Source organism: Centruroides sculpturatus, unplaced genomic scaffold, assembly GCF_000671375.1.
Source record: "Centruroides sculpturatus isolate CEXI.00-Female unplaced genomic scaffold, Cexi_2.0 scaffold610, whole genome shotgun sequence".
Classification (NCBI taxonomy): Eukaryota; Metazoa; Arthropoda; class Arachnida; order Scorpiones; family Buthidae; genus Centruroides; species Centruroides sculpturatus.
The window spans coordinates 362325-385715 of NW_019385271.1; the positions used below are offsets into that span (position 1 = coordinate 362325).

At 28.8% G+C, this 23391-nt stretch overlaps 1 protein-coding gene across 4 annotated transcripts; it reads left to right on the forward strand.

The window, feature by feature from the left end:
* The first annotated feature begins 191 nt into the window (after window positions 1-191).
* On the forward strand, window positions 192-22622 carry LOC111636980 (aldehyde dehydrogenase family 16 member A1-like). 4 transcript variants are annotated; one of them, XM_023382368.1, is made up of 13 exons: window positions 192-329; window positions 3061-3287; window positions 9891-10063; window positions 10133-10289; window positions 11843-12092; window positions 12154-12351; window positions 12416-12511; window positions 12576-12821; window positions 21103-21248; window positions 21445-21618; window positions 21686-21890; window positions 21981-22172; window positions 22236-22622. In XM_023382368.1, exons 1-13 carry the CDS (start codon window positions 222-224, stop codon window positions 22533-22535), a joined length of 2472 nt encoding a protein of 823 aa, XP_023238136.1. In that variant the 5' UTR covers window positions 192-221; the 3' UTR covers window positions 22536-22622. The 4 variants fall into 4 exon arrangements, with proteins under 4 accessions (XP_023238136.1, XP_023238138.1, XP_023238137.1 ...); XM_023382369.1 differs by lacking the exon at window positions 192-329 and adding an exon at window positions 386-409; XM_023382372.1 differs by lacking the exon at window positions 192-329 and adding an exon at window positions 1256-1273 and having other exon boundaries at window positions 22236-22621.
* Window positions 22623-23391: the final 769 nt, after the last annotated feature.

Consider the following 23391-nt stretch of genomic DNA (forward strand, 5'->3'; position numbering starts at 1 on the left):
AGCACGTTAGCGTTAGGAAAGAGAAAAACCGAGCTTATTAATTTTATTAATAAAATATATTATGGAAGGATCAAATTATTATTTTTTAAAATATTATTTTTAAAATTATGAAATTATAATTTTATTAATCTACCGAAAAAATTTTTTATAAAACGAGTTCAAGTGTAAACTTTATCACGTGTTCAGACTAGATAAGCTGTTGAGAAGTGAGTAGTGGGAGGATGGCCGCTACTCTAATCGACAAAAGCGAATCGAAACCGGATGATATAAGTTATATATTTGACACGATGAATTATACATCGGCCTCCGATTCGGATGAAATTGTTAAGGTTTTTGATTCTTTTTTATTATTTTAAAATCGAAACTAGTGGGCGTTACCGTTTCGATACACGTGCTATCGATGCAGCATGTGAGAAAAGTTCATGAATAATTAATTTTAAATAACCAATTTGCATTGAATACAGGAATATAATTTCGTGATAGATATTTTATAAAAGTATATTCAGGATTCGTTAAATAAATGTTTTTTTAAACAAAACACATATAAAGCGAAATTATATAAACCAATAAATACATTAAACGCAGGGCGAATCCTGATCAAAAGTTTTGGACATGCCGAAAGTTATAAGAATAATAGACTTATCTCTAACACTAAACAATAGGCAGAAACGTTATTTGGTGTGAATAAAAAAGTATGGACTATTATAAAGCCTATTATATCTAAACTTGAAATATATTATAATGAAAAAGTATTAAAAATTTATGATGATAATTTAATTTTTGCGGGCCCTTAACACTGGGGCCCAGGGCTTTAGCTCTATTAGTTCCTATGTAGATTGCCCCTGTACACAATACATTATGCTGACTGGGTACTGCAAGCTTTGATACAATCTGGCCATGTTAAATGCTTTGAATGACGTCATGAAAAACCTCCACATGAGCAAGTGATCGAGTTTCCGCAAGCATCACACTGACTTAGAAAGGCTAGCTGCCAGTGTAAAAGGAAACACAAATGATAAAAGAGTTTACATGTTGGAATAAATTATTATCGGCATATTTGTTCTCATATAAAAAATATATTGACGGTCAAAACTTTCTCTTAAGCAAGTTCTGTTTGTAAAGAACTCATGCCATCTATTAATTATTTCCTATATTGACAGGACAAAAACAAAATTTCATATATATACAGTTTTTTGATTTATTTTATGTAAATTGTAGAATCATAATATTGTATTGTGCAAATTGTGCTTGAAAATAACTTCATGTATCAAAGGTAAATAAGTTAAATAAATAAAAACAACAAAACAGATTATGTAAGCATTTGTTTCTTCTATATTTTTCTTAAAACTTTAATAAATCCTGTTTAGTTAGTGCAATTAATAGCACAATATATTTTAACTAAGAAAAATCTGTTTTGTAATGCTTTTTACTTAATATTCTCAGCAAACATTAAGTCTTTAAATGAATAAATATGAAAAAAGTTGTTTCTAATAAAGATTTAGTTCTTCATAATTGAACTTTGTTTACATGTATTTTTTAAACTTTATCTGCATGTATTAGAAAAGAAATTCATATAAAAAATGGTAGACTATCTACACTGGAGTACTGTAACACAACCAATTATCTGTAAACCTTTTACCGGTGCGCATTTCATCACACTCTACAATTATGCTACAAACTCATATAGTTTAAAGTTTTTAAGAAATTTCATTTTTTTAAAAATTTAAACATCATTTTTTTTAATAAGAAAATATGAAATGTATTCTAGAGTGAAACATACAAAAATTATTAATATAATAATATGCCAGAATAAATTTTTAAAAAATGCAAGTGAATAGAATATTCAAGTTTTGTTAAGGGTTTGGATGATTTTGAACAACAATTAGTTTTTTATCATTTGTAAATATGAAAGAATTTAATAAGTATAAAAAAATGTTAAATGTTTATAGTATATGTTTGTTTCAATATTATAACTATTCTACTTGTAAAATTCAGTAAATAATATGTGAGAAAATTTAGATATCACATGTGTTTTACAAACTGTATTTCTCCAAAATTATTGAATTTATGTTAGTGTGAAATTCAAAAACAGTGTTTTATTTCATTGTGATATTAAAAAAACATTATACAGGCAACATAATAAAAAATTTATTCACTTATTTTTATTAATTCATCATAAAAATGTGATTTAGTACAAATTTTGATTATTGTATTTTATACATTTTAATTATTTATTATTGTAATAGTTATATATTAAAAGTATCACCAGAATTTGATGCATAAATTTGAATAAATTAATTTATTATTCAGTAAAAAAATTGAAAATTTTGGTTTAAATCATAGTTCAAACCTAAGTTTTTAAAGAAAATTATTATCATTATTTTTTAAAAATCAATATCTGTATAGTTCTAATAATTTCTGTTCCAGTTGATAGAAATAAGACTATAATTATTATAATGTTAATCATAAAGAAATGATACTATTTCTTTCCTGGAAAAATAACAGATCAAAATTTAATTATAAAAGTTTAAATCTACATATTTTTTAATACCATTGTGTTTAATAATCACTTAATTTTTCTATCAGTTTAAAATTAAACCAATAATACTGTGTATTCTAATAGTTAAGTTTTCTATTTAATGAAGTTTTTAATGAAATATTTAATAAGTTATCTATATATTTAAGAAATGTTTAGGAATTTATTGAAAAAGTGTTTCTTTGGAAAAAAGATCCATTTTCAGTGATCTTCAACAGAAGAAATTAATAACTATACTCCAACAATATGGTTTTATTTCCTATAGTTGGAAATAATTACCTTTAGGAAAATTATTAAATCAGCATTAAGGTTTTGCTTGAAGCTGATTTGACCAGGTTTGATGATGATGTGGCATTCTACAATGTTTTTATTAGTGAAATTATGATATAATGTACAGAATACATTTGATGTTAATAATGCTTCATTAACATTGTTACATTGTATATACACATATACATTACTATGCTATGTCACTAATTGACTCTATAATGCTGAATTTTGTTTATTTTTTTATCTTTATACAGGATTGGCTTTCAAGTCACAAAAATATACTTGGATTTTTCATTGATGGCAAGTCACAAGTTCTAAATAAACAACAAACTATAAAAATACCACAGCTTTCTGTTAAAGTTCCTGTGAATGTAATCATTCAATGCGAAGAGGATATTGAAAATGCCATAAACTCATCCCATTCAGCATTTTCTGTATGGAGTAAACTTTCAGGATATACCAGAGCTCATTATCTGAACAAGTATCTATATATTTTCATCTTCATATTAGTTTAATATATTAATTAAGTTCAAATAATAAAATAAATACTGTAAAGTTAATAATTATAATTTCATAAAATTGTTTAAACAAAATATAATTAAAATAGTAATGTGCTTTATAAATAAATTAACTAATTCAATTGCTTTTATAATTTTTAATTTTTGAAAACACAAAAGATAGTCAAACACATTTGAAGTAAATTGTACTGATGTTCTAAAAGATGAATCTAACTAAAAAACTCAGATGATCAAAAAACATACATGTGATAGAAAATTTTATAATATATAAATATATATTTTTATCCAATGTTACAAATTAGTAAAATTNGACAGTCGGTTAACCGAGGTGGCGGTTAATCGGGGGTCGGATAATCGAGGCTCTACTGTACACGCCAATGTACACATGCACATCCGTGAAATTTCTCCCCTTTTTTGACTGCTTTTGGTTCAGAGGTCTCAAAACATCAAGATTTTATACGATTAAATTCTTTTCCGTATTATATTATAATGGCCGGGATAAGTGGAATCCATTCCAAATTAGAAGAAATTATTAAAAACACCTAAAATAATAATAATTCTTTAATTTGCATTCGATACATTTAATACTAAATATAAAATACGTTAAAAGTTTAATAATCAGTAATTTAATTTAAAAAAGTCGAAGTATTATTCTTCGAAAAGTTATAAAATGACGTCGAGTTCTTTATAACTTTAAAAGTACACGTGTATCATTTTACACCCGGGAAATTCTTTTATTGTTAATGAATTCGAATATTAATCATTCTGATAAATATGTTGAATCATTTCCTCATTAATAAGATACTTATCAGCAAAAGGTGAAGCTGCAGATTTTTTAAAATAATAATTAATAAAATAACGTAATAGATGGCATCACAAGCGCAGTTTTTAAAGATCTCCGGGAAAGTTAAGCAACTCGTTGCTGTTTTTTTTAACACGAACTTCACTCTTTAACACCAAGTTAACACAAAGTGGTCGGAGTTAGAGAAAAGGGGAATGAGAGAAAACAAGATCACTGACGACTCTTCTCGTGCTTCACACTTAACCACGCGTTTCGTAGGCGGGAAATCGCATCCAGACGAAGACAACCCCTCCCGTTCCTCCTAAAAAACCTCTATTCTTGGAGTCAACCGGCACAATCCGGAGCGATAACATTCACTATTCCCTCCATAAAAGGAGAAGATCAATACCAATCAAACAGACTGACTGAGTGGAGTGCTGAAAGTCAAAATTTTGCTGACTACTTCTTTTAACAAACACATTGGAGATCCCCGGGGTCTCTTTTCATGTCAACTCGATTTTAATCGATACCCCCGCTACCATAGACGATGCCAAAAGGAAACTTAAAATATATATTATATGCCCCCTCTATTTTTTTGCTAATGGAAAAAGATTCCCCCGCAGTTACACACACACACAACACTATTGTAACCGATTCCTTCTGTACTTTGCACTTCTTGAAAATTTAATAACATTTTAGCAAACCAAGCGTGTTAAGCTGCTCGCATATATATTCCTACATTATTAAGGCTAGTGAGTCTTTGTAAGTGCTCTTCATTTCTTGCCCTCTTATCCTAGTCTCCCCCCTTTCACTTCGGCTCACGCAACATTCGCTGAATTCAAAATTTACTCGGTCTACTCCCCCCTCTGCCAGGCGAAATCATTTAAATTTGCAAATTTTATTGCTGACCGTTGTTATTATGGAAAGTATACTCTCTCTCTCTCTCTCTCTTTCTCTCTCTGTGCTACTAGAGGTTTAATGGAAGAGAAAATGAGATAAATCTCCTTATTAGCATACATTTCTAAAACATGATCAACATATTACATTTTTGTGAGATTGTTTTTCCAATTTTTATAACCTCATTTTTTTCCTCTGTTTCTCTCTCTGTCTGTCTCTCCTCCACTTTGAGGTAGATTGGATTTTTATGATCACGTGAATTCGGCTGCTTTTTTTGTTTGTTAAACACCTCCCTCCCCCCTTTGTCGAAATTAGCAGAATTAATTGAAGGTAAACACTTTTATACGACGATGAGGGTCTTTAAAATCGGGATAAGATGAACGTATTTAGTGTACTTAGTAGCGAGTACAGTAAGTAAAATGTAAAATAAAATAAAACATCATCATCAATTAATTTATCGTCTTAGAAAAGCGTAAAAGAGTAACACGTACTTAGTGTACTTAGTACTTGTTTAGCTTACGTACACTAAATAATACGCGTATTTTTACAGGGCCAATCGTGTGTTGCTCTCCACCCTTATCCAAGATGATAAATTAATTGATGATGATGTTTTATTTTATTTTATATTTTACTTTGTGTACTTAGTGTACGTACACTAAGTAAGTATACTAAGTACTGTACATTGTTTTTTTTTGCACACAAGAACAGGGCCAATCGCGTGTTGCTCTCCACCCTTTTCTAAGATGATAAATTAATTGATGACGATGTTTTATTGGGGGGAAAATGATGATAAAGCTTTAACGATTTTAAAACTACTTTTTATTGTTTTTTTTTATGTTTAAATATTAAAAGCTGTTAAAATTTATGTTAAGTGAGTCTGGTGTTATTTTTTTTTACATATTATCACTTGAAAGTTTTAGTAGGAATGGGTGAGTTTAATTAGTGGTTCTTCTGATTTATCTCCTCCCCTGGGGTCTAACTCGTTTAAATTTCTTATGAGGAATCTCGTGAGCATTCTCCCAAAGCTATGACTGCCAAGTTCAATCTAATATGAAGGCATTTAATGTAGTTTTAGAATGTTTCGTGTTGGTAGCTTGGTGTTTAAGGAATCTTTGTTGATGAGTTTTTCAGTAGCCATTTAGTAGAGGTGTTTCTGTTAGGAGAACGTGAGATAAAGTTTCTTTTTTTTTTTCTCTCTCCCTTTCCTTTACGATCCTGGCTAAATTATGATACGGACGGAATTTTTCCACATATAATCAAATAAAACTGAAACTGTTGCTTGTTTATCACATTAGTAAAATTGAAAATCCAGCAACGAGTTGCGTAACTTTTCCGGCAAGAGTTAAAATTACGTGTAGCTCCATCTGTTACGGGATTTTATTTTTAAAAACAATTTTGTTATTAATTATTATAAAATGCCAGAAAGTTATTTTTGAGGGTAGAGACGATTTTTATATAAATAAAACAAATGTAGATGCTGATAACAAGTAAAATCTTAACTCTGTCCCACTCGACACGTGATCCTATCTATCTCCCCCACCCCGTCGACCTTTAACCACCAAAATTTAGCAGTATTATTCGCAATAAAACGCAAACGTACCTGCACAATTTCTGACATTTTCGACAAAAAGCACAGGAGTTATCGAGCTTTAAACTGGATGAACAAAATCGTGCACCCCCACATAAACATCCACACATACAGGAAATAATCCCCAACTTCTTTAGCATATCCCGAGTCCAAAAATAAAAAAATTTTGGTGGGAGGGTCGGTCTTTTATGACCGATCGCCATATTTTCCCCGTGTTTTAATAGCCGGGACAGTAAAAGGTATTGTTTTAAAACGGAATTCTTAAAGATAAATCACCAAAAAATGAAAAGTATTATGGGGTCTTCGATTATTCGCGTATTCTCTTTGTCTGACCAGCTTTACATCAATAAAATTATCTATTTAAATAGGGTTTACACATATTTCTTGCAGGTGGAATACTCCCAATCTCGTCTAGAGATACAATAAGCTACTTAGAAGTGCCTGGGATTATTGCATCTGCACGCAATAAATATGAATCTAAAACGAACAACTTTACGGAATTTTATTACTTAAATTATAATTATAAAATCATATATTTGTTATATTAACACATGTCCAAAACGGAACTTGCCAAACCAGAAGAAAAGTACCGGGCGGTATCGGTTTACACAGGTTTTACTGTGTTTACAATTGAAAAATTACTGTTTTATAACTTAACTTTTTGCTTGTTCAGCTAACGAAGATGATCGCTTACTCCTGATTAATGGCATTTTACTGTACAATGTGTACAGACAAAGTACAGTTATAGTATTACATAAACGTAAGTAAGAAAACTTTTCTGGTAGATCAGATATACGGTCGCGTGATTGTATCAAATCTAATTGCTGCTAGCCTGCGGTACTCGGTTTACTCAGTTTTGTAATTATTGCTACAGAATTAGTACCGTAATATGTGTTGACGTAGTGTAATCGATCACCGATCACGTGACTAATATGTAATGCTATCACCGTAATAAACTTCCTCATTAATATAAAGCACCAGATCACACGACTGCGACATTAAACGACACTGTCAACCCCGCGGATCACGCCATGTCGTAGTAGAGAAAAAGTAAAAAAAATGGCTACAAGGGAACGGCTCTACATTATCGAATTTTCGCTTAATCCCAATCTGCTCGACTGACAAAGTCAGCGAAAAATCGTTCGCTCAGCCTGTCACGTGAACAGATTGGATTTGTGTACGATCGTACCTTATATCGAGGTCTTAACTGTTTTAAAGACCGAACACTTTTAAATCGCTAAAGCGAAAAGAGAAATGGGGAAAGGAAGAGGAGGAGGAGGAGGAGGAGGAGGAGGAGGAAGAGGGGGAAAAAACAAGCGCATTTTTCATTCCTCCTCCAGCGAGTGTTGATAAATCAATAGGGACGAGGACGTTAAAAGCCATCATTAACGTCACACAATCAACCAGTTTCCCTCGCTAATTCGTTTATTAAGCAATTCAAGGATGCAAAACTGTGAATCGTAACGTCCAACAATAGTTCAATTACGTCTGNCATACATGTGATAGAAAATTTTATAATATATAAATATATATTTTTATCCAATGTTACAAATTAGTAAAATTGAGACATTTTTCTAAAATTAAGAATATTCTATTAAACAACAAATTAAATTGATTGCAATCTTGCAAATTTCAACAAAATATAAAAAGTAATTTTTTTGTTATATTCTTTGTATTATTTATTGTAAGTATCAATAAGTCTTAAATAATGTGAACACTTATGAATACTCTTATATAAGGCAACCAAAATATGTATTCTATAAAGGTTTTTGACTTTCTTGAAGCCATCCTCAGCTACTGTAATACATATTTTAAAATGGAATAATTTGAAAATTATGACAGTTACACATACTAAATTATAATACATCTTTAGAATTAAATTTTTAAAATAGAACCTTAGTTTGTCTTTTCAAATAAACTTAATTTTATAAACTGCTTATTTAAGGCAACTGAAATTATCAGTAAAACATATGTGAATGAGAGTAAAATGTTGCTAGTGGAAGTTGAGTGGGAAAGCAAAAGTTAGGTGACATTTGAGTTCTCAAAATAGAAAACTAGTAAACAGTTATAGGCAAAAGCCATACTTCTATACTCATTAAGCCAAATATGTAACACCAAAAAATGAAAAGCTGATGCTCAAAAATGAAAAATGCTTAAAATGTGTCTGCAAATAAAAAAGAAGTTTAAAGAAGGATGTAAAGAAAATCCTTGTGTTTATTATACTACACTTTGTTGTGTGATATAAATCAAAGCAATTCATTAAGAAGTGCTGAGATGTTTGTGGTATTGAGTTTAATGGAATTGACAGTCTTCAATAATTTTTTACTTTGAAATTTTTCTGTAATATGACATAAGAACTTTATTGAATGTTTTTAGAAGTTACATCATAATTTCAATAATTTTAAATGAGTCTTTACTCTCTCAAGAAACTTAAAGTGGTTTTCACATTTTGGGGTTTGCCTCCTTAATTAGGTTCAAGGCCTTTCTAGAGGGACATGAAAAAATCATTATTATTATTATTCATTTTTGAGTATGGTTCTTGTAAATGCTTTGTATTTTGTCTAATAGTTTGAATGCAATGTAGTATTAAATGTACTCTCAATCTGTGTTTATTTCATTCAATAGCATAACTGTTTTATCAGTTTGTGGCATAGTTATAACTGAGGCTTTTTTTGCATATTATTTTATTAAAGACATTACATTGAATTTTTGGAAGGTAAATATACTTGTAAAGGTTTTCAATCTAAACATTGGCTCAAACATATGGTAACAACATATATATATGTTTAGTAAGTTTTGGTATTAAAACACAAGATATTCTACTAGGAAAATATTGAATGGAGGATGCCTATAATTATACTTATGTAATTAAAATTATATCTATAATCCAAGATTCCATAATCAGATAAATCCTATTTATTATCTAATAATGTAATTACCATTTATTAAACAATGTTTATGTTAGATGTATCTATTGTATAATATAAATTAAAGAAACCACACTTGTTATTGATGATCTTTCTTTAGAATATTTGTCCTCTATGTTGAAATCTTATTTATTAATTTTAAAAACATATAAATAAATCTTATTTGCTATATTATTTATAATGTATATATTTTTTTGAATACTGTGTTAGATTAAAATTAAGGAAATTGATATTATTTATTTAGTTATATTCAGAAATATGTGAATTTTTTTAAAGTTTTAGACATTAGTGTTATAAAAAAAATGTATTTTATGAGTTTGTTGTTTTTTTTTTTTTCAAAATATCTAATTTATGATTTACATTGATATTTCAGCATAGCTAAAATAATTGAGGACAGTGTACAGCTGATGACAATTTTAGAATCAATAGAATATGAAAAACCAGTTTATCTGGTGAAAGAATATGGTATCCCTTGCTTGATTCAAAGCTTGCACTATTTTGCAGGATGGGCTGCTCTGCCAGATGAAATGAAAAGAAAACAAGTTGGTAAGAAATTAAGTCATTATTTATTTATTTATATGATTACAATGATTTATATAATTTTTGTGATAATAGGTGTTGTAGCTGTAGTGATGGATAAATTTGTTAATCCATTAATGGCTTGTTGGGGAATTGTTCCTGCTTTGGCTATGGGAAATTCTGTTTTATTAATACCTGACAATATGTATTGTGCAGGAGTGTTACTGTTTGCTGAAATATGTGCAGCAGCTGGGTAAGTCTTATTTGGAAATACATAATCATATTTTCACTCTGATATTAAATTCTAAATCATAGAAGATATAGCTGCAAAATATAAACTTGGAGATTTGTCATTGATTTATCTCCTTTATTTCCTTATGAGCTGACATGATAGCAAAACTAGTCAGTTTGAGTACTGATAATCTACGTCTTGGTCTGTTCTATTGCATTATAGTAATACAGATACCATGTTCTATAATCTGGCTTATTGAAGAATTTTAATGATTTCCTTCAATCTCTGTAATTATTAGCATTTTATTCAACTTGTTTTTGAATACTTGATACTAGTTAGTTACTAATTGCTCTATACAAGGCAAATTGGCAACACACGTTATCTAATTCTCATTGTTTTCACAAATTACATTGTTTGCTCATTCTTGAAAGTTCTGCTCTTAAAATTATTTGATTCAGCTCCAAGTTAATTTGAAGAAGACAAATATTAACAAAATTGTGTTTGTGTGTTTACTTCTCATGTGACCTTTATCTGACAAGATTTGAAATTGGTCTCAGAATAGTTTGTTATGCTCTGTGATGGCTATTATACCTTGAAACAATTTTACTTTTTTGTGCACACAAGCAAAATCATAATTTTATGCTTTATCCAGGTTAAGTTATATTCTTTATACCTGAAAACCTCTTCTGTTTCTGCATTGGACAGATTTTCAGTTTATTGTATAATTTAACAGAAAATTGCTCATTTCAAAAATTTTTTTAATTTAAGCAGGTTTCCATTTTTTTCAGGTTCTGTTTTACTATATCTTGATATATGTTTAAAAGTATAAAATATGTACCAATATAAACAGAATAAAAAGATAGATACATATGTTAGTAAAATGAAAAATAATTAAAAGAAAATTCAGGAGATATGACTAATATCATTGCTTCAGTGCATCTTCTCTATATAACTGTTAATATTTTTTCAAGCATCCAATATAAACGAATCAAAAGAAGTTTTGCAAATGTATATTTAAGACATTGCTAATACCATGTTTCCATAGAATGAATGATTGTGGTCAATTTAATCATATTAAACTCATTACAATTATTTTTTCATTACTACTACATTACTTCATTACTGTCACTGTGGCATTCATTTTAAAAATGAATGCCACAGTGACAAAAATTATATAATTATCATTTGCATGGTTAACATTCACATTATTAAAAATAAATTTTTCATATATATTTTTTTCATATTTATGTAATATTTAGGCTCAGTTCATTATAATTAGACATTGATAAAAATTTTAATTTAAATGGTGTTTATGCAACTCAATTTCCACTGGAGAATAAATTAAATCTATAGGTCTTTGTAAAAATAATTACATAACTTTTCTTTTGATTATTTGTTAACTTCTAGATGCTATCCAGATACTACCTTGGATATTAATATTGAGTACTTCTAATTGGACTATGCTGATAAAGATTTAAACATTTGGAGTAGTACTAATAATTAAAAATTATCAATAAAATTCCAAATTTTCAGTTGAAAATTATCTTTAAAATCCAAAAAAAAACATTTTGCAGGTTACCACCTGGTGTAATAAATGTAGTGCCTGGTGATTCAAATATTTCCAATAAAGTTGCTGCAAACCCAAAAGTCAATAAGATACTCTTTCATGGGTATCCAGATGCAATACAAAACAGAATTGTTAACTTTAAAAATGATTTATCTATTGATGTCAGTGGAAGACCAACTGTTATAGTTTTTGATACAGCAGATATAGATAGTGCTGTGGAAGGAATTATTGAAACAGTTTTATGCAAAGACAGGAAGGTAAGTATATTAAATTTTGTAATGTGTAGATTTATAAATTAAATGGTATTTATATTTAAAGAGTAATTATGGTGGTGTCAGAGTATTAGTTCAAGAGTCAATTCAAGCTTCTGTAATTGATAAAATAGAAAAACGAAGCAGCAAAGTCAGACTTGGAAATTGTCTTGATAGAACTGTAGATATGTGTGATATTATAAATACATCAACAAATTCGTCTATAATAAAATATTTGGATGATGCCAAAAAATATGGAGCTCAAGTAAGTATAAATTCTGAGGTTTTCTGCTAACTGTAATTTTCATGATCTTTATATTTGCTTCCAGATTTTTCAAGCTCCTCCTTCAATTAATAACACAAAGACCATACCATTAACTGTAATCAGCAATATACAAACAGCTACAACCATAGTGTCATTACCTGTAAGTATATAGTTTGTCTGAAACTCATAGTTGTTTTAATAAATATTATAATAATTTTTTATAGGATTTTTCAGGACCATTTATTTTAATCTTACCATTTCGTACAGCTTCTGAAGCTGTTACTCTAGCAAATAATAGCAAGTATTTTTCAACAGTCAGTATATGGTCTGAAAAACATAGTTTAGCACTTGAAATTGCTTATCAGTTATCATGTAGTACTGTGTGGATTAATAGTCAGAATTTATTAGATCCTGCAATTAGTTATGGATGTACTATGTATTCTGGATGTAGTCAAGGTGGAGGCAAACAGGTATTTTTATTTTCTAGATTTAATAAATAAATAACACACTAAGTGTCATTTTTAAAATTTTTTTAAAAATTACTATTAGTGATGTAACAAATATTTGGTTACTATTCGCTATTCGGCCAAATACTGAATATTTAATCACTATTCAGCCAAATACCGAATACCTTAAAACAGGAGTAAGAAATAACAAAAACACAGTAAATTAGTCATTTTGGTATTTACATTTAATATTATCAGGTTAGTGTTGTTTGTTTATTTATTTATAACTTGTAACATGCACAAAATAAAAAAAAAATAATATTAGTCACACGTATTTACAATTTATAATTACAAATATCAGCACACGTACACACCTATTCGTTCGAGAATCATCACACACATCTGAGGTCTGACCCTGTCTATTCTTTTTAAGTGCTCGTCTTTGCTCTATCCTTTCTCTTTCCTCTATCTCTCTAGTCCACGTATGCCTATGCATATATCATAATGAGTAACATTTGATATATGCATCCTATTGAGAAATGTAATACATTAATATAACAAGTAACATAAAAATAACAGAAGCAATCTCAGCAAAGTAAATATATAAATTACACTACTGAATGTAAAAAGATTGAAAGAGCCAAAAAGCGTTCCAAAATAGAACATTGAAAATTTTAAATGAAAAAAATTAATAGGAAGAATAACGGAAAAAATATAAAAGAAAAAAGAAAAATTACCAACAAACATAATACATTAATATAACAAGTAACATAAATATAACAGAAGCAATCTCAGCAAAGTAAANTTTAATTTTGAAACATATTAAGTATTAAATTCATTCTGTACAAATTTACAAATAAGTACACTTGCAAAAGGGCTTTGTCATTTTTTCACTTCTAATGTAACCAAAAATTTGAATTGATTTTCTAAAATTTCAATAAACTATAAAAAACAAGTTAATAATGATGAAAATACTGGTTTCATCAATAACCTGCAAGGAACGGCCTGTCTGAAGTTGTTCCTTCATCAATTGTAGAACTTTTTCATTATTACAAACTGATTTTTTAATAGTTTATTAAAATTTTAAAAAATCCATTCAAATTTTTGGTTTGAATTAATAAAAAATTAAAAACTGATTTCACACAAATAACTTTGTTTGTTCTGTTTTAAGTGCAAAGTCTATAATTAATTAAATTGTAATTTATGTAAATTTAGTTCTGCATCTAATCAAAACATAACATAAAATTTAATTGTAGTTAATTTAATCTTGTAAATTACTTAAATTATAAAAATTACTGAAATTTTTTGAATGGATATGTATATTAAAAATACACATTACTGAATTTTTATAAAAGCATTTTGTTAACTTAATAGTATTAAAACATTAAATGTATTAAAAATGATCTCAAATTTAAATTTTTAAACAAGTAAAGTTATTGCAATTTGCATGGAATTATATTGTAACATACGCTTAATTGTTTGAAGTTCATAGACAATGTTGAATATCACAATTTTTACATTATATTTCCTCAATTCTGAAATTTATTTTTTATTCATTGTTATTTGTCTGAAATACAAGTGATGGTGTATTACATATGCATTAAGTTACTTGATGCATTATTCACTATATAGTTATATAAATGTTTTGATTAACTGCTCAATTAAAGAGACAGCAATGAAAATGAACTTTGCTGGTAACAAGCATTTAATATAAACTTCTTTTTAACATTTAAATGGACTTTAAGATAAACTGCCTTAAAAAAAACATTAAAATTTGATTTTAAACTTACTGTGTATCTTAGTATCAGTAAGACAGTATTTTCAAGTTTTTCATTAATTAAAAATTTCTTCTCTTGGGTAGCATTTGTTCAGTTGAGTACTGAGAAACTTTTTTCCAGAATTTGTGTTCAAATATGAAATTATTCAAGTACCAAGACACCACTGTATTTTGTTCATCATTTACAAACGATTGCTTACCTACAGTTAAAAAAGCTTAATAACACTTACCTAAAAATGTTTAAATAAATTTTACTAAATACAAAGTTTAATCTATAACAAGTAAAACGGCGAAACTGTATTTGGGACAAGACTATGTCTCGGAGACGGAATCACTTTGATGCTCAAGACAGGTTTCGTTCTCATTCTCCTATCTTCTTTGATATCGCTGCTTTTGCGCACGATCATTCAAACTTCGTCTGCCACGACCACGAGATCATCCACGATGCATCTTCGATGAAATTAACCTATCTAATTTCAAAATTTCTCTCCGTTGTGTGTCGGCCCAGGTTGAATTTTTGTTGATGTGTAACAAAAAGTTCCTGTTTTTGAAAAAAAGAATCGTGGCTATTGTATTGTCTGAAATTATTTTTTTATTTTGCACAAACAATATACAGTTTAACCCGATTATAATGTCATCGAATGTAACGACGACCCTAATATAACGTCAAATTTTTATCGGTCCTACGATTTTACTATACTAGATAATGTTAAAAAAAACCCACATAAAACCAAATTCAAATATTTTTGCTGTGGAAGCTATCCCGTATTTGACAATATGGCTCTTCCATTGGGAATACACATATACGAATTTATATTCAAATATACACGACATAAAACCATTTTAACGTCATATTTGAAGCACACTCAAATTTACAAAATTAGATTACAAATTTTATTTAACATAGAAGAAACTACGTGTTCGGTCCTAAGGTCAGAGTTCACTTCTTAGAATGACTGTGGGTGGCACTCTCTCCCACCTGACTTCAGTGGGGTGAGGTGGCTGTTTTGCCTGTTTGTAGAAGAGGGTTGCAATTTTGTATTTTATTTTGACTCGATTCTCGGTCCCCCGACTATCTACGAGTCTGGATTTTTTATGCTCAAATGATTTGGGCACCGAATACTCTGTGCCAAATATTAACTGTTGACATGTATTCCTTCATACTTCTATACTAGTAAAAAAATCGGGCAGTACGATTTTATAAACAAGACATAGTGTTGTCAAAAAGAAAACACAATGACAGTCTTAATGGCTAAAGTCTGAAGCAATGATGATGACAGCTGGTTAATTGGAAAGCTATAAAGTAAACCTGACAAAAGACACAAAAAAAATTAAAACGTTCAATATTCTGAAATCCACAGCAAATTTTAGACAACGTGTATGATTACTTGAATAAAAAAAAATATCAAATAACAGAGTTTGCACTTGAAAGTTGTGAAATTTTGTACAGACGATTTCCCAAATTCTTAAGCTGTGTTAGAGTGAAACCAGAAACAATGTTGTAGTGGGGATATTTCCAATTTTCCAAACGTGTTAGAGCAAAACCATGTTGTAGAAGTGCCATGTTTTATGAGGGATATCTGCAGTGGCATATAGTGACATTTGATGATAAGGAAGCTGTGTTGGCCCTGGATAGAATCATTGGAAGCGTTATACAATATTTTGGTGTGTATCATCCACTAGCTAAACTGCGTGAGGTTGGTGCCCTGTAAAGTGCATGCATGAATGTGTGTAATCTTGCTGCTTTATGCCATTCAAATATTTTTGCTGTGGAAGCTATCCCGTATTTGACAATATGGCTCTTCCATTGGGAATACACATATACGAATTTATATTCAAATATACAATAGCAATCATATCTTTGTTTTTCACATGTAGTGTAGAAATTTGTAATAAGATACATAATGTGGTTATAATAAAATATTAATTTTAATTCAAATTACGTTAAAATATGAAAATAATCGCACATCATGTATTTATATTTAGAAAATTTAAGGGAAGTGGCATGCTTCCACAGCTTCCATGGACAGCACACAACTGGATACCTGTATTTCTATTCTTTCAAAAAGAAATTAAAAGATATTGGATGAAAAAACAGTTTGGAAAAATATTCATTTCAAAGTAATAAATTTATAAATTTATTTTAAGTTTTAAAATACAAAGAGTAGAACTGTCTTTTTGATATAAAGTTATTTTTTCTAATCAAGTGATTTTACACTTCAATTTTAAATTTCATATTGTTTTCCAGTTGTTCAGTTTCATTATTCAGTTATTCTATTTTGGAAATGAGGAGTAAATTTTTTATGAACATTAGCAAGTTGAGGCTGAAGATTTAAATGCTAAAACATGTATGTCAGACATTTAGCGCTGCTTTCCTGTAAGCCTAGAACATTCCAAACACCATTATCAAATGGCGTTTGGAATGTCGAGCATGATTCCACCGACTATCCAAACACCATTGTCAAACTTCTAGGCACTGAATGTCCGACATACACGTTTTCGTATTTAAAACTTCGGCCTCAACCTTGCTATTGTTTTAAACTTTAAAAAATAAATTTATTGCTTTCATTAATATTAGAAAAATTGCATTGATTTTGATATAAGTTCAATTTACTTTTTTACTAAATAAAGTATAGAATAATTGATAAGTGCTAATATTTAATTGAAATAATTATTTTATGTTTTTAAATATGGCAATATTATATGCTACACATTCAAAAATTTCTTATAATTTTTGAAAAGTTTTTTAATATATAAGTGTAAGTTTTGTTTTTGAAATTCTAGGACATATTTCTAGCTTATGGATTTTAATAAAATATTTCTTTCATAATTTTAACAGTAACAATGATAAAAATAAAAATTATTTATAAGAGAAACCAAAAGATTCAAATAATAAATGAATGTAATGTAGAATTTTTTCCTATTAGTTAAAAATGGTTATGTATGAAATATATAAACACAAATAAATAATAGACTAAATAAAATATTTTTTTGTTTTTTGATTTTATTTCACATCATCTTTGCTCAAAAATTTTTTTTAATATTTAAAATTATTCAAATCAACTACGTTCAAGTTTTATTAATACTTCGTATTGTGAAATATGAATAGATGTGTTTTGAATTTAATCAATTTAAGTTTCTTAAATAATTTTTGTTTACATGGTTTAAACTTTCTTTATACTTCATTAAATATACATATTTTGAATATTATTTTAAAACATTTTTTTCCTATATTTTTATATTGATTTAAGTTTCATTCGAAATAAAACTTCAATTATTGTACATTGAAAATTTTTATTACTTAAAATATGTGTTTAATTAATGATTCAATTTTAAAAATTTAGAATATAATCTATTGTTAAATGTATCTTATACATTAATTGTATTTTTGCTAACAGGATATAAGAAAGCTTAATGAATTAGTTATTAATAATGCCATAATTAACCATATACTCAGACTCAGCCTCTTAAGCAATATACTAGATACATCCAACACACCTTATTGCTGAGAACATCTATTTATTACACAAAACTAATGTTTTTGGCCCAATTTATGGGTCATCTTCAGGTTACTGTTATTCGACTCTAATACAAAATCGAACACGTTCAAAATTAAACCAAATTAGAACATACGTTTAAATTAAACTAATAGAATAAGCATAACCAAAATAAAACAATAAATAATAAAAACCAAAATAACACAAAAAATGAAAATAAAATACGGTGATTGTCCGTAAACACTAAGGAACAATTCCTTATACATTAACCCAGATATCTATTGAGTCACGGCAGACGCATTATTACGCGTGTTACTTCTTACTATGTATTTCCAGGATGACAGTAACACCATCACATCCTTATAATTTAAACATCTGTCAGCCAAACTCGCTCTGTAAATTTCGCATTTCTCAGTTATGGATGACAACTTTTGTAAGAATTTTGGCATCCTCCCATTTAACAACCGAACCATCTGCTTGCGCCATTTTGGATAATGCACTTGTTTTTTGCGACATCGTATCGGTGCTCCTTAATCCTCACCCTAAGGTTTCTATTCTAGTAGAAAAGTGTAAAGGACCAACATACATTCTGGAAAAACGTATGCATAGGCATTTAACACAACTAATTGAAAACTACTAATTTGTCACAAAGGACGCGTTTAGTTTGGTTAATGACCTGCATGATCTATGGTTAATGGACAATGAGATTGGGACAGTGATGGATTTCGAGAGTATGTTGCCATCAATAAATCTTACCTCGTGTTTTGAGGAATTAGTGAACCTGTTATGTGAGTTACATCCAAAAGCATACGAACACAGAAAAGATTTAGAGATAATGGTTGATCTGATATGCTTTCAGTCGTTTTTCAGTTTCCAAGGTAAAGTTTATAAGCAGTTAAGGGGTGTCCCGATGGGCAGCCCGATGTCTGGCCTGCTCTGTGAGTTGGTGGTGAGAAAAATAGAACGCATGACGCTTATCAACTATAATGAATACATAATCATGTATAAAAGATATGTAGATGATGTTCTAATTATTTGGAAGAATGACGCAATGATAAAACGATTCTTAGGCCAAGTGAACTCTAACCAACATGGCTTAAAACTTAACCTGGAGCAAATTAGTAACAAGGAGCTACACTTCTTGGACGTCAGCATTGAATTTAAGAATGGAACTTTATGCACGAAGGTCTACATCAAGCCCACGCATGATTCGATGTATATTCCGGCAAATTCTAATGACCCAACGGTTTATAAACTATTTGCATTTAGGGCGCTAATCAGAAGAGCGTTTCTCTATTGCTCAAATGTAATGGACACGATGAATGAGCTGTGTAGGATCAAAAAAGTTGCAAAAGAGTTAGGGTTTGGAACAAGATCTATAGAGCGTTTAATAGAAGCGTACGTAAAACCTAGGAGCAGCTCTAAGAAGAAACCGGAGGCTGTGGGTAACTTCGCAAAGTTTACGTATAATAAATGTCTCTTCCCGATTATGAAGCAAATAGCGAGACACAAAAACGCCAGTATAATATGTAAAAGGGCCCCCACAGTGTATAGGTTGATTAGAAATGACAAAGAAAGAATTGATGATAATGAACAGGCAGGAGTATATGCAATTCCCTACAAAAATGACCAGTTGGGAATCGATAAGGACTACGTTGGGGTCACTAATAGAAACCTTAGGGTGAGGATTAAGGAGCACCGATACGATGTCGCAAAAAACAAGTGTACAACAGCATTATCCAAAATGGCGCAAGCAGATGGTTCGGTTGTTAAATGGGAGGATGCCAAAATTCTTACAAAAGTACGCTCGCCAACGTTGTCATCCATAACTGAGAAATGCGAAATTTACAGAGCGAGTTTGGCTGACAGATGTTTAAATTATAAGGATGTGATGGTGTTACTGTCATCCTGGAAATACATAGTAAGAAGTAACACGCGTAATAATGCGTCTGCCGTGACTCAATAGATATCTGGGTTAATGTATAAGGAATTGTTCCTTAGTGTTTACGGACAATCACTGTATTTTATTTTCATTTTTTGTGTTATTTGGTTTTTTATTATTTATTGTTTTATTTTGGTTATGCTTATTCTATTAGTTTAATTTAAACGTATGTTCTAATTTGGTTTAATTTTGAACGTGTTCGATTTTGTATTAGAGTCGAATAACAGTAACCTGAAGATGACCCATAAATTGGGCAAAAAACATTAGTTTTGTGTAATAAATAGATGTTCTCAGCAATAAGGTGTGTTGGATGTATCTAGTATATTAATGCTCTTTTGCAACTGTGGCTGTTCTGTTTTCTTTATTAGGATTTTTGTTTATTAAACATATAAAATAATGTCATTCTTTCAGTGGAAGATGTATGAGGAAGTATAGGAGCTATTGTCCTTCCTATTGACATAAAAACTTAACATTTGCTCAAACTTCAAAATGTTGTTTTTAAAACATTTATAATGGCAAATACATTTTATTGGACTATCTGCAATACAATTATTTTACAAATATTAATAAAAGATACTTATAATTACTCAAGTATTTTTAATTTTTCAGTTAATTCCCCTTTGTGTTCTGGATAGACCACTGCAGTTTTTGTCTGTTGTACATAATACTTTAAAGCTATGCACAGGGTCTTGTTTTATCATATGCCATGACCAAATTTTTAAGTTATAAAGTAACTTTTGCCTTTAAATCACAAAATTTAACACTAGACACTACAAAATTGTAATTTATTTAAAAATTAAAATTATAATTTATAAAAAAAATAAAAATGCTTTATTTTTTTGAATTAATATATAACTAATAATACGTAATAAACATGTTAAAAGTAATGCATACAATATAAATAACTTACAATACATGCATGCATACAGATATATACTGTAATTGATTTGTATTTAGAATTAATTTACATAGTTTACATTTTAATTTCCAGAGTTTAAAAGTTCCTAAATTTGTTTAATTTGTTTACAGAAAAATGAATGTATTTAAAATATTTTTTATATGATATGCATATATGATTTTTATTCTTAGGCAGTTTTAGAATTTACTATACCTACATGGCAGACTGATAAACCATTTGAGGAAGTCAATTTTAATTTGGATTTTGGAAAGAAATCAAATATCAAATCTGAAATGTTTAGTAAAGATCAAACTTCATCAACAGTTCAACACTCAAAGTAATTTCATATTTTTACTTGTTATTGTCTAATTGTTATGTATTTATTTATATAATATAGTAATAATTTATAAAATAGCTAAATTATCAGAATATTGTACTATAATTTTCTATTTTTTTAAGTATAATGTTATTTCTTAGCAAGTTATTTTGTCATTATAATATTTATATTGGTTAATATGAAATAATTTCTATAGATTAGCTGTTGGGCATAAGTACCAACTGTATTATGATGGAAATCAAAAGAAGCCAGCTAAACAGACATATTATGCAGTTTTGAATAAAGATAAGAATATTGTTGCATATCTAGCAGAAGCAAATGCAAGTGATGTATATAATGCCATTCAATCTGCAAATTCTGCATTGTGTGGGTAAGATATTTTTAGGTTGTTTTTCTTAATTCTTTATATCCTTTTTATAACCTTAAAATTTTATTAGATGGAAAAGCAAAAGTGGGCAAGATAGAGCACACGTTATGTATAATATTGCTAAAAATTTAGAATTAAAAAGTGATGAATTTAGTAAATTGATATCGGAAATGACTAATGAATCTTTTGAAGAGAGTACAAAGGAAGTGCAGTTGGCAATTCAAAGACTGTTTAATGCAGCTGCACAATGTCTTAAGCACAAAGGTGTTGTTGCAGTAAGTATTTTTACAGAAATATATTTAATTACATTGTTGAACAAATATTTTTTTAATGGTTTTTCATTTAATTTTTTTGTTTTAATGCAGAACACTTTATTTATGGGTACTGTACTACAAGTTGCAGAACCATTGGGTGTGATAGTCATTATATGTCCAGATATAAATTATCAATCATTCCTATCTTTTATTTCATTAATTTCACTTGCCATTGCCATGGGAAATACAATTGTTGCAATTCCAAGTCAGTCTGGTTCATTATCAGCAATTAAAATGCATCAGGTAATAAAATTTTAACATAATACTTATATTGAATTTGAATAATTGATTCCTTTTCTATTTTAGGTTTTTAATAACTCAGAAGTACCAAAAGGAGTAATAAATATTTTAACAGGAGATCAACATCATTTAACACATTGTCTAATTGAACACCGAAATATTCATTCTATTTGGTATCATTCCAATTCGGCAGAAGGTGCTGCATTTGTTAAACATATATCAGCTACTAGTAATAGGCCTTTCTGGATAGGATATCATCCAAAACGTGATTGGAATAACAAGGAACAAGGACAAGGAAAAGAATTTTTATATCACTGTTTAAAGTATAAATCAATTTGGTTACCTGTTGGAAACACTTTTCAATAGAAATATAAAATATTTTTCAAAAGTATTGAAACAAATTGAAAATAATTTTTTAGAAATTATATATTTTCTGTGAAAATTGAAGTTTTATAAATGCTTTTTTTTTAAATTGTCAATTAAAACAATTATGAAATGTAATTTTGCATTTTTGAATATGTTCAGCATCGAATAAAAAACGAATATATCAAAGTTAAAATAATAATGAAGAAAAATGAAATTCTAGAACGGGTGGGCAACCTTTTAAGTATGCATGTCAGTCGCCAAATCTGATGCAAAAATTGTTTCAAAAACCGAAATGTTTGAAGCATATTATTTGGTGCTTTTTAAATATTGAGGTAACATATAAAAAAATCCATATACTGTGTACATACAATAAATTCTTTACGTAACAAGAAAAAAACGTATAAAAAGATGTCAGATATTTATTAAAGTGGGTCCTGGGCTACATGTCTGAAAAAAGTTAGCGTGCCACGTTTAGCAGGTATGCCAAGAGTTGTCTACCCGTCCTAGGATATATCGTAATTCTAAATCACACACATATAGCGCATGACAGGTATTTAAACAATTGTATTACATTATTCCCAAAACATTTTAAGTATAAAAAAGTTATTTAATTCGTATTAATAGTACATAAATATTTTAATCTTCGATGTTCCAAAAGCAGAATGGCATAAGAAAGTTTAAAAAAATTGAAATCTTATGAAATAAATTTATTGCACTTTGTATATTTTTACAAATTGCTTATGAAAGGTATTAATTTTTATAAATTTAAGAATTTAGGATATTTCATAATAATAGAATCATTTCAATTTGCAATTGATTCCTCATACAGGGTAAACTAATGCTGTATCTTCAGATT